The sequence below is a fragment of the Polypterus senegalus genome, chromosome 18 (assembly GCF_016835505.1).
Source record: "Polypterus senegalus isolate Bchr_013 chromosome 18, ASM1683550v1, whole genome shotgun sequence".
Taxonomy (NCBI): domain Eukaryota; kingdom Metazoa; phylum Chordata; class Cladistia; order Polypteriformes; family Polypteridae; genus Polypterus; species Polypterus senegalus.
Window position 1 is genome coordinate 23277645 of NC_053171.1, and position 12926 is coordinate 23290570.

Consider the following 12926-nt stretch of genomic DNA (forward strand, 5'->3'; position numbering starts at 1 on the left):
GTGTCATTTACTAAATACTGGAGTATAGAAAGAAATAATATTTACAGCATAATCAGAAAGTGGAAGCACCCTATCTGTCCATCAATCGGTCAATGAAAACTCTATCCACGTGTCCGACTACCCATCCTACTGGGCACCCAACCATGCATCCACGTGTTTAGATAGATAGATAGATAGATAGATAGATAGATAGATAGATAGATAGATAGATAGATAGATAGATAGATAGATAGATAGATAGATAGATAGATAGATAGATACTTTATTAATCTCAAGGGGAAATTCCCATACTCCAGCAGCAGTATACATAAAGAACAATATTAAAAAAAAGACTGATAACAATAAAGGTATAACAGACAGACAATAACTTTGTATAATATTAATGTTTACCCCCCGGTGGAATTGAAGAGTCGCATAGTGTGGGGTCTCCTCAGTCTGTCAGTGGAGCAGGACGGTGACAGCAGTCTGTTGCTGAAGCTGCTCCTCTGTCTGGAGATGATCCTGTTCAGTGGATTCTCCATGATTGACAGGAGTCTGCTCAGTGCCCGTCGCTCTGCCACGGATGTCAAACTGTCCAGTGCCTACAATAGAGCCTGCCTTTTATACCAGTTTGTCCAGGCGTGAGGCGTCCCTCTTCTTTATGCTGCCTCCCCAGCACACCACCGCGTAGAAGAGGGTGCTCATCACAACCGTCTGGTAGAACATCTGCAGCATCTTATTGCAGATGTTGAAGGACGCCAGCCTTCTAAGGAAGTATATTCGGCTCTGTCCTCTCTTACACAGAGCATCAGTATTGGCAGTCCAGTCCAATTTATCATCCAGCTGCACTCCCAGGTATTTATAGGTCTGCACCCTCTGCACAGTCACCTCTGATGATCATGGGGTCCATGAGGGGCCTGTGCCTCGTAAAATCCATCACCAGCTCCTTGGTTTTGCTGGTGTTCAGATGTAAATGGTTTGAGTCGCACCATTTAACAAAGTCTTTGATTAGTTTCCTATACTCCTCCTCCTGCCCACTCCTGATGCAGCCCACGATAGCAGTGTCATCAGCGAACTTTTGCACGTGGCAGGACTCCGAGTTTTATTGGAAGTCCAATGTATATGCAGCATTCTGCCCACACGCTTACCCCTGGGCCTTTTAAAAATCTGTTCATGAAAATGACGTTCCCAATTAATGAGCCCAAAAAGCTGTTTATTATATTAGCCGCATTACACTGATCTCCTGTTGAGTGCAGAGAATCGGAGGTGTGATAAATCAGTCCATTTTTTTAAACCGCTTCATCCAGTGCAGCAATATGAGGAGTAGGAGTTGAGTACAAGGAAGGCCCCCATCCTTGAGTGGGGCAAGCATGATAAATTTATTTTTGGCCACTTTAAGGAGAAATCAGAAGAATGGTGTGGCATCATAGATTTTAGAACCAGAAACAGTCCTGGGTTGTTCAGGAAAGATGGTTGCAGGAAATCCAACTTAACAATGAGGCACCTGTGACAAAAGCTGAGAGCGGGCAGCCATCGAACAGACGTGGGGTCTTCTAGGAGGCAACCAGGAGGCAAAGCTGCATGTTGGCCTTGAGATTTTTAGTGCAAAGCTGGATGTGAAGCTGACTTTGAAGTGCTCAAGGTGGTCTTGGACAGTCTTGGTGACTGAGGGGGCTATGGAGAATATGGGGTGAGGGGGGGTTAAGAATGGTAGCTGCCCCACCTCCACCCTGTTCTTTTTGATTTATGTAGGCTTTGTAAGGCAACGACGTGTAAAGCAGATATAAGGCAGTCTAAATACACACACTTACACGTAATCCACTTTGAAAACACTACTTTATTTAAGCAGTACTTAATACAGTCGCGCTCTCGCACGTATCCAAAATGAATTGATAAACAGACATGTTGGACCAAAAGTCCTAAAGATTTATCAGTGAAGCAAAATCGGCATCACGTTGTCAGTACAAAAAAACAAACTCCGTGACATTTAGAAGCATTCAGAAAATCTGTGTGAATGATTACAGTGCGGCCACATCCCACCATACATGTGACTTCATGGCAGTCTACTAGTGTCCATGTGAGCCCCTCCATCATTGTAAAAAAAACAAAATGTCCCATCACTCATATTCAACATTGCTTATTCTGCATCACAAAAAATATATCATCTCACACAACTGAATGAGTCCTTAAAATATTAAAAATCGCTTCCACAAGAAGCATAAGCGTGGCAATCAATACCGTAGATATCAGGGCATGAGACCGTAAATCACAGAGGGGACAACCTGCAGCGGGATAGCAGATGGTCAGGTCGTGTAAATCAATGATGAGGCCCAACGGCCAAAATGTTCTGTCTTCAAACTTATTGGTCAGCATGAAAGGATTGCTTATCTGTTTTGTCTCCCTCATATACAGTGTGTGCTGAATATATAAAACATACAATGTCTGTTTGTGTGCATATACATCTGTCTAGTTACATTGAGTTAATACCATATACTGTATATATAAATTATGAATAGCTAAATATATATAGATCAATAGAAATAGACACACACACACAGTATGGACAGCACAGTGGTAGCTCAGCCGTCTTATAGGAAGGACATCAGAGTTGGAATTCTGGGTCCTCCATGCATGGTGTTTGCATGTTTTTCCCGTGTCAGCGTGGGTTTCCTCCCGCAGTCCAAAGGCATGTGGGTTGGCTGGATTGGAGATGCCAATTGGCCGTGGTTAGGGCGAGTGTCTGTGTATTTACCCTGCAATGAACTGGCAGCCTGTTCTGGGATTGTTCCTACCTGGAAGCCCCATGCCTGCTGGGATAGGCTCCAGCAGCCATGTGATCCTGCCCCAGATGAGCAGACTTAGAAAATGGTGAGGTGTATAATATATATATATAAATATGGGGATAACTAATCATTATTTTTATAGAAATAAAATAATAATTTTATTGATCTCTAAATATTTAGCTATGCATTTCTATCTATAAATAGTTTATATACAGTATACAGTTTAAATACTATATGATAGATAGATAGATAGAATAGATAGATAGATAGATAGATAGATAGATAGATAGATAGATAGATAGAAGACATGGATTTGCTGGCCTTCCAAGTGGTTTAGATGGTTCCTTACCCATCCGGGTGGACTTTATAATGGATGGATGGAGGTAAGCAACTTTCATGGGCCATGTGTTCCCCCCAATACTATGGGAGACAACATTCCTCTAGTGCATCTCCCCTATGTACTCCTGCAGGGTTGCATAGGAGTTGCAGTACCAATGGGTGGCCCTGCAAGGTTTCTTAGGAGCTACTAAGGAGGAAAATGTGGGAAAGAGCATTCCTTGTTTTAGGGAGGTTCCCCCTGACCCGAAAGTGCTTCCTGGGTGCAGTAAGGGGATACAAAAAATAAATAAATAAATAAACTCATGCAAAAGGAAGTCGTTTCGCCTCACCCTGGAGAGTCAGGAGAGCATAAGAACAAAGTTCACCAGGGGAGGAGTAGAGGAGAAGGAACAAGAAAGAGAATTGTTTACTGAGAAAAGAAGCCTTTGTTAAGATATTTCCTTAATATAAACTCTTATGTCTATAAAGTTAAATATGGGGTATAAGGTGCTGTCATGCCAACTATGGGTCATGATAGATAGATAGATAGATAGATAGATAGATAGATAGATAGATAGATAGATAGATAGATAGATAATAGATAGATAGATAGATAGATGAACTATATAATAGATAGATAGATAATGAACTAGATAGATAGATAGATAGATAGATAGATAGATAGATAGATAGATAGATAGATAGATAGATAGATAGATAGATAGATAGATAGATAGATAGATAGATAGATAGATAGATAGATAGATAGTCTGTTTTTTTGATAATCACCTTAACTAGGATAGCAGAGAGCAGGCGCCTCACATCCCAAAAGTGGTCTGACAACCGAATGGCAGCCTGGTCACAGTCTATATAAAGCTGGCATGATGGCCGTGTAGGTATGTCTCCAGGCACTTTGGTTATTTGCCTCAAACACATGTATAAGGTGAACTGGTGACTCTAAATTGGTCTGGTGTGCATGTCTATATGATTGAGCCCTCACATCCAGAGCTAGCTTCTTGATTTGTGTCCATTTCTAATAGTTGAGGCTGGACTAGATTAAGAAGGTTAGATAGATACCCATACCCACCCATTAGCAGTCTACCTGTATGTTGTAAAATGGGGACTGAAACTCATATTTCAATATTTGTGATTAACCTCATAGTTTATCTGCTGTAGCTGCGCTTAAGGAAAACCAACAGATGAATCACTTTTGATGGCCGAATATGCAAATATGCTTATTTATGCAACCACTCCCGCTAACCCCAAATCAATGGTCTAAAGTGCATTTATAGTAGAGAGCAGTAGGAGATGGCATACAGTCCATTCTATTCCTGTCCTTCTTTAAATAATAAAGACATAGCTAGACATATAAATCTCGAATGAAAGCCTTAAATTGCGAGAGCACGGTGCCGTGTTCACACAGTGCTCTTCACAACAGGCTAAGCTGCAGGTCCTACTCCCCATCAGTCTGATGCCCTGATCCTCTTTGAAGCTGACTATTTAATCAACATTCATAATAACCACCTTCAGAGTCCATAGGTTCAATTTCAAATTTCCAAATAAATTATAAAGGACAGTCAATTACAAAAGAGACAGTCATTTTTATGACAGTTCATTTTAGACAAAGCAAAAAAACTTCTTCCAGCCACATTTGGAGAGAGTTTTCATCCGATCTGTTGACATTTTAAGTTTCTTTTGTTGCCTGGCTTTATGTTTGATTGCTGCAAAGATGGCAGAGTCAAATACTTCCTTCAAGTTCTTCTGTGTTAACGCCGAGCACTCCATATAGTCTTGAGCTCGGATTTTGTCAGCGAGATTTCGGGCTCTCGACTCAAGTACCGGCTTGACCCTGAATCGGTCCAAGTTAATGAGTACATTGACGTCATGTCTAAGGTCACATTGTGTACCCACAAGAATTATGGGAGTAGATGGGCTGAAAGTCCGTATTTCGGGGATCCACTTCTCTGCGATGTTTTGAAAGGATGAAGGGTTCACAACGCTGAAGCAAACGATGAAGACGTCTGTGCCGGGGTAGCAAAGAGAACGAAGGCGGTCAAACTCCTCCTGTGAATAACAGCAGAAAACATTTTACATTAAACTTCTGCAGCTTACCTCAAGATACCCAGAGAACACAATTCTGAAAAAAAAGGTGGGAGCAGACACAGAGAAAAATCAGCCAATGTCACCATCAAGTGTACAGTGTTCAGAAGTGGACTCTGCATGGCTGACTAATGGAGTAGCGGAAGCTAAAGGAGTAACAAGGAGAACGCTCTTGAGCCAAATGTTGCAGGTTCGCGACTGACCACCAGCAGTGCAAAACTTCAAATGAACGGAGATGTTTTGTGGAGTGAGTCCACCATAACTCACTTGGAGATGAGAATGAGATTTGCACTGTGGATGGGTGGAGTGTAGTGGTGATGCTGTGCAGAACAGATGGCCACTAAACTCAGACAGAGATCACCTGAAATCACCAGAAAGAGCAGCACTCGCGTTGTTTAGAGACCTCCTCTGCATGGATGACAAATGGAGTTACTCCTTTAGCTCATGCTACAAGGAGAGTGCTTCTGAACCACATGTTGCAGGTTTGTGACTGACCACAAGTGGTTCCCCACAATGCAAATCAACAAACCGAGATGCTTCGTGTTGTGAGTCCATGGACATTAACCCCATTAACTTTAAAACCAACCCTGGACAGGGTTCTAGTTTATCACAGGGCTTACTAGGCCAATGTAGAGCTTCTAGTTAATCTAACCAACATGTTTTTGGAATGTAGAAACCTGGAGAATCCAGGAAGAAAAAAAATGATACAAGAACAACAAGCAAACTTCACATAGACTGTGTCTAAGCTGCGATTTCAATTCAGGCCTATTACATTGTAAACAAGTAGTGCTAACCACTGCAACACCACCCCTCTCAAACCCATTTAATGTAAATTCGGGGTTGGTGGGGCCATGGCCTATCCTGGTAGAGTAGGCTGCAAGGCAGGAACCATCTCTGGACAGTGCAGCAGTCTGTCACAGGGCCTGGTCACATAGGGACTATACCAATTAACCTAAACGTACACACTTGTGGTACAAGAACCCCACAAAAAAAAAAACAGAGGTAGAGTATGAAGACTTCAAACTGACAACAACTGACATGGGATCCAAACCCACGGTGTAGTAATATTTAGCACCACCCTAAGATGAAACAGTTCTTTAGAATTATTTTAAATGAAAATGCCACAAGGTACCTGAAGGAAAGAGTTTATGAGCTACTACTTTAGAGTATATATCTGGGACTTGTCATATATATATATATATATATATATATATATATATATATATATATATATATATATATATATATATATATATATATATAAATGATACAGTATCTGACAAATAATACAAAGAGTACATGACACATATTTCGCCATAATTGGGGCTCATCAGGCGTATGCACCTTTGCTTCCCCTTACGGAAATCAAACCTTGGACGTCAGCATCTGAGGCTTTGCACCATGGTGGCTGGTTTCTCTTACTTGTCAGGGTGAAGTTCAGAGTATTACATTCATAGGTCTGAATCACAACCTGATTATATGGATGGTTACCTACCAGGTAACGCGTGTAGTTGGTTGGCCAGTTGGCAAGCATCTGACACATCCTCTCAGTTGTGAGGAGCAGATCATATATATGTAGTACAGTACCCACCAAATAATACAAAGAGTGCCCGACACGTTTCGCACTAATTGGGGCTCATCAAGTGTATGCACCTTTCCTTCCCCTTATGGGGATTGAACCACGGATGTCACCAATTTTATGTATATATTGGATCCATCTAGATACTAGACATTATGTGAAATCGGCGACAGAAGTATTATGCTTTGGCTGATGCCTTTATTCAAGCTGGCTTACAACATTTGAGATGCTATTGGTTAAATTTTGGTTTTTGTTGGAGTTCAGTGACTTGCTCAGATCACATAATGTCAGCAGTGAGCTTTGAATCTAAAACCTCAGGGACTGATGTCCAAGCTATGTCACACTATCTACTGAGAAATCTCTCTCCAGAAGTGTAAAAGAAAAGAAACAGAGAGGACAGTGGAGATTTTCACATTGCTATAATTTTGAACTAACGTCTAATGACTCACACAGCAGAAGCCGCTGCCACACTGGTTACTATCAAGGCTTCCTGTACACAAATTCACTGACAAAAGAAAAAAACAAAAATAAAGGCCGACAGATTCAAGGAAAGTGTCCTTACCTGCCCAGCAGTGTCACAGAGCTGAACTCGAACTGGGGTGCCGTCGACACGGACAAGCCCTGGAAATAAAGAAATGTATGCATACTATTACAATAATGGACTCCAAAAAAACAAAACAAAATTGCAGGGTCTATCAACTGTATGAAAAACCAGTATTATTTATTTAAATGTTCAGTGGTATTTAAAGATATAAAAGATGGTTTTAATTAACTTTAATGTGACAGGTGAATTTTAGTTTTTAAATTTAACAACAGTCATTTCATTCTGGGAAGGGGTCTTTACACATGATGTTCCTAATATGTGGACAAAACAGAAACCTTCAGCATATAGCTGGCAACTGCAGGCTACTGACAGATGGAGAAAGTCTGAACTCAGCTGGCCAGAGTTATTGTAGGCAGCAACAAGTCCATTTAAAAATCAGTAACCCACCGGGTCTTCTCAAATCGGTTATCTGTTCGTGGTTATTTGTAGAGCCTGTTATGGAGCTAAATACATAAAGGTTCTTCCTCAGGCTTTCATGCAGATGGCTCTTTTGGGAGCCAAAAACCGTTCCCCTATGGCATTGCTCTGAAGAATCACTCTGGCACCTTTACGTTTAAGAATGTATTGTAGTAATGAAATTCAATAAACAAAAAAGCAAATGTGTAAAGGATGGCATTATTATTTAATTCAGTATTAAGGAATATTTCACGATATGAAACATTTCACCTTTAAACTTGGGTGTTTGGAGGTAAATTTTGGACTTTCATTTAAAGTGATTACATTCTTAAGCAGTTCATTATTTAAAATGAAAACTCCTTCTTTGAATAAAGTACACAGAGTAAAGAGGAACAGGACGTCTATCAGACAGCCTTGGTGTCACAATCCCTCCCATTAACAGCTGTGTTTGGGGTACTCACAGATAGGCTTAAAGTGGAGAAGGACAAATTGATTATAATTGCTTATACCACACTACTAGCACATATTGTGGGCTTATCTTGCTCAACTGGAAGAATCCCAGTCCACCTGTTATAAGTCAATGGGTAACTGATGCTTCATACTATTTGAAATAGGAAAACATCACATTCTCACTTAAATGAAGGGTCGCCTTAGCGTATGGGCACAATGGGCACTGGCCGGGGGTTCCAGGAGCATAGGAACCCACGATGTTTCTGATGCCTATATATGTTTCTATTTTGCTATCAAAACAGGGGTCCCAACACACTACTTTGCCTACGGGCCTAGGATGCTGTTAAGATGGCCCTGCTTAGAGGATCTATTCAAAACATTTTTAAAATATGGCAAGATCTAATTAGTAACATTTTAGAATAAGCATGTATTTCTGGGAAAAGTACATTCGCCCTTCTTGTTTGTTTTTAAAAATTTGCTCTTGCTGTTGGCTCTCCTCTCTCTCTCTCTCTCTCTGGTGGAGGGTGAAATCTAGTTTGTTAAGTTTGACTTGATTGTATGTAATGTTATTTTCTTTGTTGTATAAGTTGGACTTGATCGTATGGAATGTTTTTTTCTTCAAATAAACTTAATATAATAATAATAATAATAATAATAATAATAATAATAATAATAATAATAATAAAGGAGGAACAAACGCTGGTCGGGATACCAGACTACTTCACAGCGCACGTTTATATATTTAAAGTGACCTGCGCGTTTTAAGGATGTGGAACATAATCGGATGGAAGCAGATGGAAAACCGATATAGGGGACGTAAGACCACTCTACATTACCCTATCTTACTCACTTTATGGACCCGATTACTTGGGATTTCCCGGAGTCTGCAGCGTCGTAAACGTTACAAGACGACAGGCCAGCGTAACGTTGCTGGCAGCACGATACAGACACACATCCATCCGTCTGCCTGCTATCAAGACCACCACGGGCCCCAAGGCGTCGAAACTTGAAACCCCCCCTCGTATCTCACTACTCCACCCCAAAAAACACACACTAACAACAATGTATGATCGTCACTTAAGTCAATAATGCATCAGGCGCAGGCTTAGAAGAAGAAGAAAAAAGCCCAAAACTTCACATCGGCTCAGCGTCACCTTCCTTTTCCGCTCATTAGCGATTAACTGATGAGTACAGCGACACAACTGCGGGAAATCGGCTTTCCTCTGATAGGTAACGAACAAAGAGTACCATTTTTCAAAGGACTATGGAATATGTATGTAAAGGAGCCTATGAGTGCGGACATTTGCAAGGGTCCCGTTGTCTTCCACGTTGTTGTTTCGCGCTGCTTGTTGCTGCTGAAGCGACGATATTATCCCTCTCTTGCCTGACTGTAAGAGCAATCTTATTTTAACTGCGGTACTTACGACCAAATCATAGTTTTATTTTACCTTTGTAAGCAGTTAGATATAATTTTCGGAAAATGAACTTTTCTCTCTTTAATTTTCCTTTCGCTGTGCCACTGGGCTGTCGCTTTGAATGACCATCCGTTTTATTCCTTTTGCGGGACAGTGACACGATCACATCAAAGTGACTCATTTGACACCTGCTCTGATCGTGCCCTATTCACTCGTGTTTTTTAAGCTTTTTATTTAGATCTGATTGGACAGGTTTATAATCATCAGGGTCAAAGTGGGGTCGCTGGACAGTGGTTGTCTGTACTGTCCGTAAAAGCCTGAACTTTTCCTATCATCGGCCATTGTTTTCTTTGGCACAAAACTTTTTAAATGAAAGGCGCCAGAGCGGTTCTTCAGGGTGATGCCATTAGGGGAACCATTTTTGTTCCATTAAGAGCAATCTACATAAACGTTTCAGAAAGAACCTTTATCTAGATTCCAGAACTGGCTCCACATACTAAATAACCATGAATACATGGTAACAGATTGGGGAAATCCCAGTGGGGGTTCCTGATTTTAAAAGGACTCTTGCAAGATACAATAATACAGGCTAAGTGCAGGTTTTCTTAACCTGTTCCTATCCTGCAAGGTAGCAAACCACACATTAATGATTTCAGCTTTTTTATATTGGCAAGTTTTTCAAAGCACCAAGCACCAACTCCATATGCAATGAACCCTTAACAGAATGAAAAGGTGCTTTGTCAAGCAATGGCTGTATGAGGAACTATACACAAGCCAATAAAGAACCATACAATCCCATTAAAGAACAAGCATTTTTAAGAGTGAAGATGAGTGCGCACCCTAATGGCTGATCCAGCCATGCTATCTGTTTAATTACACTTAACACATACAGCCACCATCCTCTGAATCGTTTCAGTTAATGGCTAGGATTAATGATGGGCACTGTCACGCTCTAATTACAACGTAATATTACGTTTTATTTATTTATCCATCCAAGGGGACCTCTACAGGCATGCAAGTATTCTCTGCAAGAAACTCAGTACTGCGCAGACATTACGTCAAAAAACAGAAGTAAAAAGAAAAAAATTAAACTAATGTAGCAGCCGTGCAGGGCTCAAAACTCGAGCCGAACAATAACGCCCTTAGGAAATCAACGAAGTGGACGAATATGCAAACGGTGGTAAAGTAGTTTTTATTTACAAGTATGTCATTTTGAACTTTCATGACATTCACAAACTCGATGAATTCAGTTGCATTAAACGGGAGTATAAACTGCGGGTTTGATAACCTCTTTCAAATATTTCAGTTAATTAAATTATAACAGAACAGAATATAATTTACGGACTCGTGGGCGTATGTGTATTGCCCAAAATGTACGTTATTATCATTGAAATGACATTAAGCCGTTCTGTATGCATAGCATAGTTTCTAACAAGCGGCATATCTGATGGCAGATCAGGCTGTACCGGTAATCTTACTTTGCAGCGAACTCCAGTCTTTGCAGGATAAACGAGTTGGTAAAGTTTATTTTTGAGTAAATTTTATCAGAGAACTATATATATATATATATATATATATATATATATATATATACACTATATATATATATGTATATACTATACATATATATATATAGTTTGTTTTCCAACTTGCGACCTATGCCTGTCAATATTTTTTATTCTATGTTAATTAGTGTTCCCTAATTCTATTTTCTTATTTATTTCGTCTTTTTTTCTTTCTTTATCATGTACAGCACTTTGAGCTACATCATTTGTATGAAAATGTGCTATATAAATAAATGTTGTTGTTAACAGAATTAGTTCCGTAAACTGAAAATGCACAGATTATATTTGAATTGGCCGATACACTAGCAAATGGATAGCGAGTTCAATGAAAAAAAAATACTTTAAACTAATTTGATCAAATTAATAATTGCAAAAATATTTTTTATAATTATAAACTTACCCGTGAATATGTCGAATGCTGTCGGCTGATATTCCGTTGGATAGCCATTTCGCGTGTAGCTGACTATCAAACTGGTCTTTCCGACAGCTCCATCCCCAACTAAAACACATTTAATTTGGGGCTCCTTGTCTTTCTCGGTCTGCACTGGAGGTCCTAAAGTGCTCCTTCTGTCCACACACTGGTATTCCATTTGCGGTGGCATCTCTAGTTCGGAATGTGCGGCGGCGCAGCGAATGCAGCACGCGTGTTCGCCTCTGCACTGATCTCCGAGTCGCTTTACGGAGCTCAAACCAATTCGCTCGTCTTTCTCAGGCGCTCATGTGTATCTGTCACGCCCTCGCCCATTCACTTCTCACTTTATTAGTGTACTCGCTTCCGATCAGACTGGTTATTATTTGCGTAACCGCGCCCAGAAGCAGGAAGGTAACCCGATACGGCTTCCTTGTCTTGGAGCAGCTCAAAAAGTGCAATCCACATCTCCTAAAACTGGAAAGTCGCCGTAGATACATGCAAATGTCCAAAGAACTAAAAAAATGATGACAACAATTATGCAGATGTGGAGAGCTGTGGATCTCAAGTGATGGACAAACTCATTTCACTTAAATCCAACTTTTTTCAGTAGACCGGCACATGGCTTTACACGTATTCGTACATAAATAAAAAACACACACGTCAAAATAAGACTAATAAACTGGGCAAAATGTAGGAAATGATAAGAAAAAGTCACATCTTAATTTTGGGTTGAATGAAGGTTTTTCATTAACATTAGAGAACAGCTTTGCACATCACAAATAAGAAATCGGATAAATCACAAAAATATTAAAATGACAGTCAAACATTTAAAGAAAATCCTTTTCACATTTCAAGGCACACTCTTAAAATTAACAGTTGTTTAATGGTATTTTATGTTTTTTTACTGGGTTGTGATTCCTTGTAGAACCTTGCTTGAAAATACATCATCTTCTTTGCATATGAAGTTGGTCCTTTGTGCTTTGAAAAACGGAAATCTTTAATGTATGGCAGGCTACCATGAGACACACACAGATTAAGAAAACCTGCACTTTACCTGTGAGCCACTGGTGTCATATAGCACACTGTATACATTTGAAATAGAGTTTAAATATTCTCATATACAGCAAATCAAATGCTTTTTGTTATGGAGTGTATGACTCTGTGTTTACAGTGTCCACTGTTTCATTATACTGTGTATGTGTCTCAAAAGACAATATATACATTTCATCATGGAAGCAAAGGTCTGTCATACGGTTTGCATATCTGTAGCTATACTGAACTATGCATCTTAAAATAAAATTGTTTTTTATTCCTAAGCTTTCAAC

At 39.9% G+C, this 12926-nt stretch overlaps 1 protein-coding gene across 1 annotated transcript; it reads right to left on the minus strand.

Moving 5' to 3' along the window:
- Window positions 1-3869: 3869 nt before the first annotated feature.
- Window positions 3870-11932, minus strand: rhov (ras homolog family member V). The gene is made up of 3 exons (XM_039741776.1): window positions 11590-11932; window positions 7322-7380; window positions 3870-5144 (listed from the first exon to the last, which is right to left on the minus strand). The coding sequence occupies exons 1-3, from the start codon at window positions 11789-11791 to the stop codon at window positions 4698-4700; spliced, it is 708 nt and encodes a 235-aa protein (XP_039597710.1). The 5' UTR covers window positions 11792-11932; the 3' UTR covers window positions 3870-4697.
- Between the last annotated feature and the right edge of the window lie 994 nt (window positions 11933-12926).

Coding starts and splice junctions, on each gene's coding strand:
- rhov (XM_039741776.1), bottom strand. CDS start 11,791: ATGCCACCGCAAATGGAATACCAGTGTGTGGACAGAAGGAGCACTTTA. Junction 7,381..11,589: donor AGCATTCGACATATTCACGG/GTAAGTTTATAA, acceptor CTTTATTTCCAG/GGCTTGTCCGTGTCGACGGC. Junction 5,145..7,321: donor TCTGTGACACTGCTGGGCAG/GTAAGGACACTT, acceptor TGTTATTCACAG/GAGGAGTTTGACCGCCTTCG.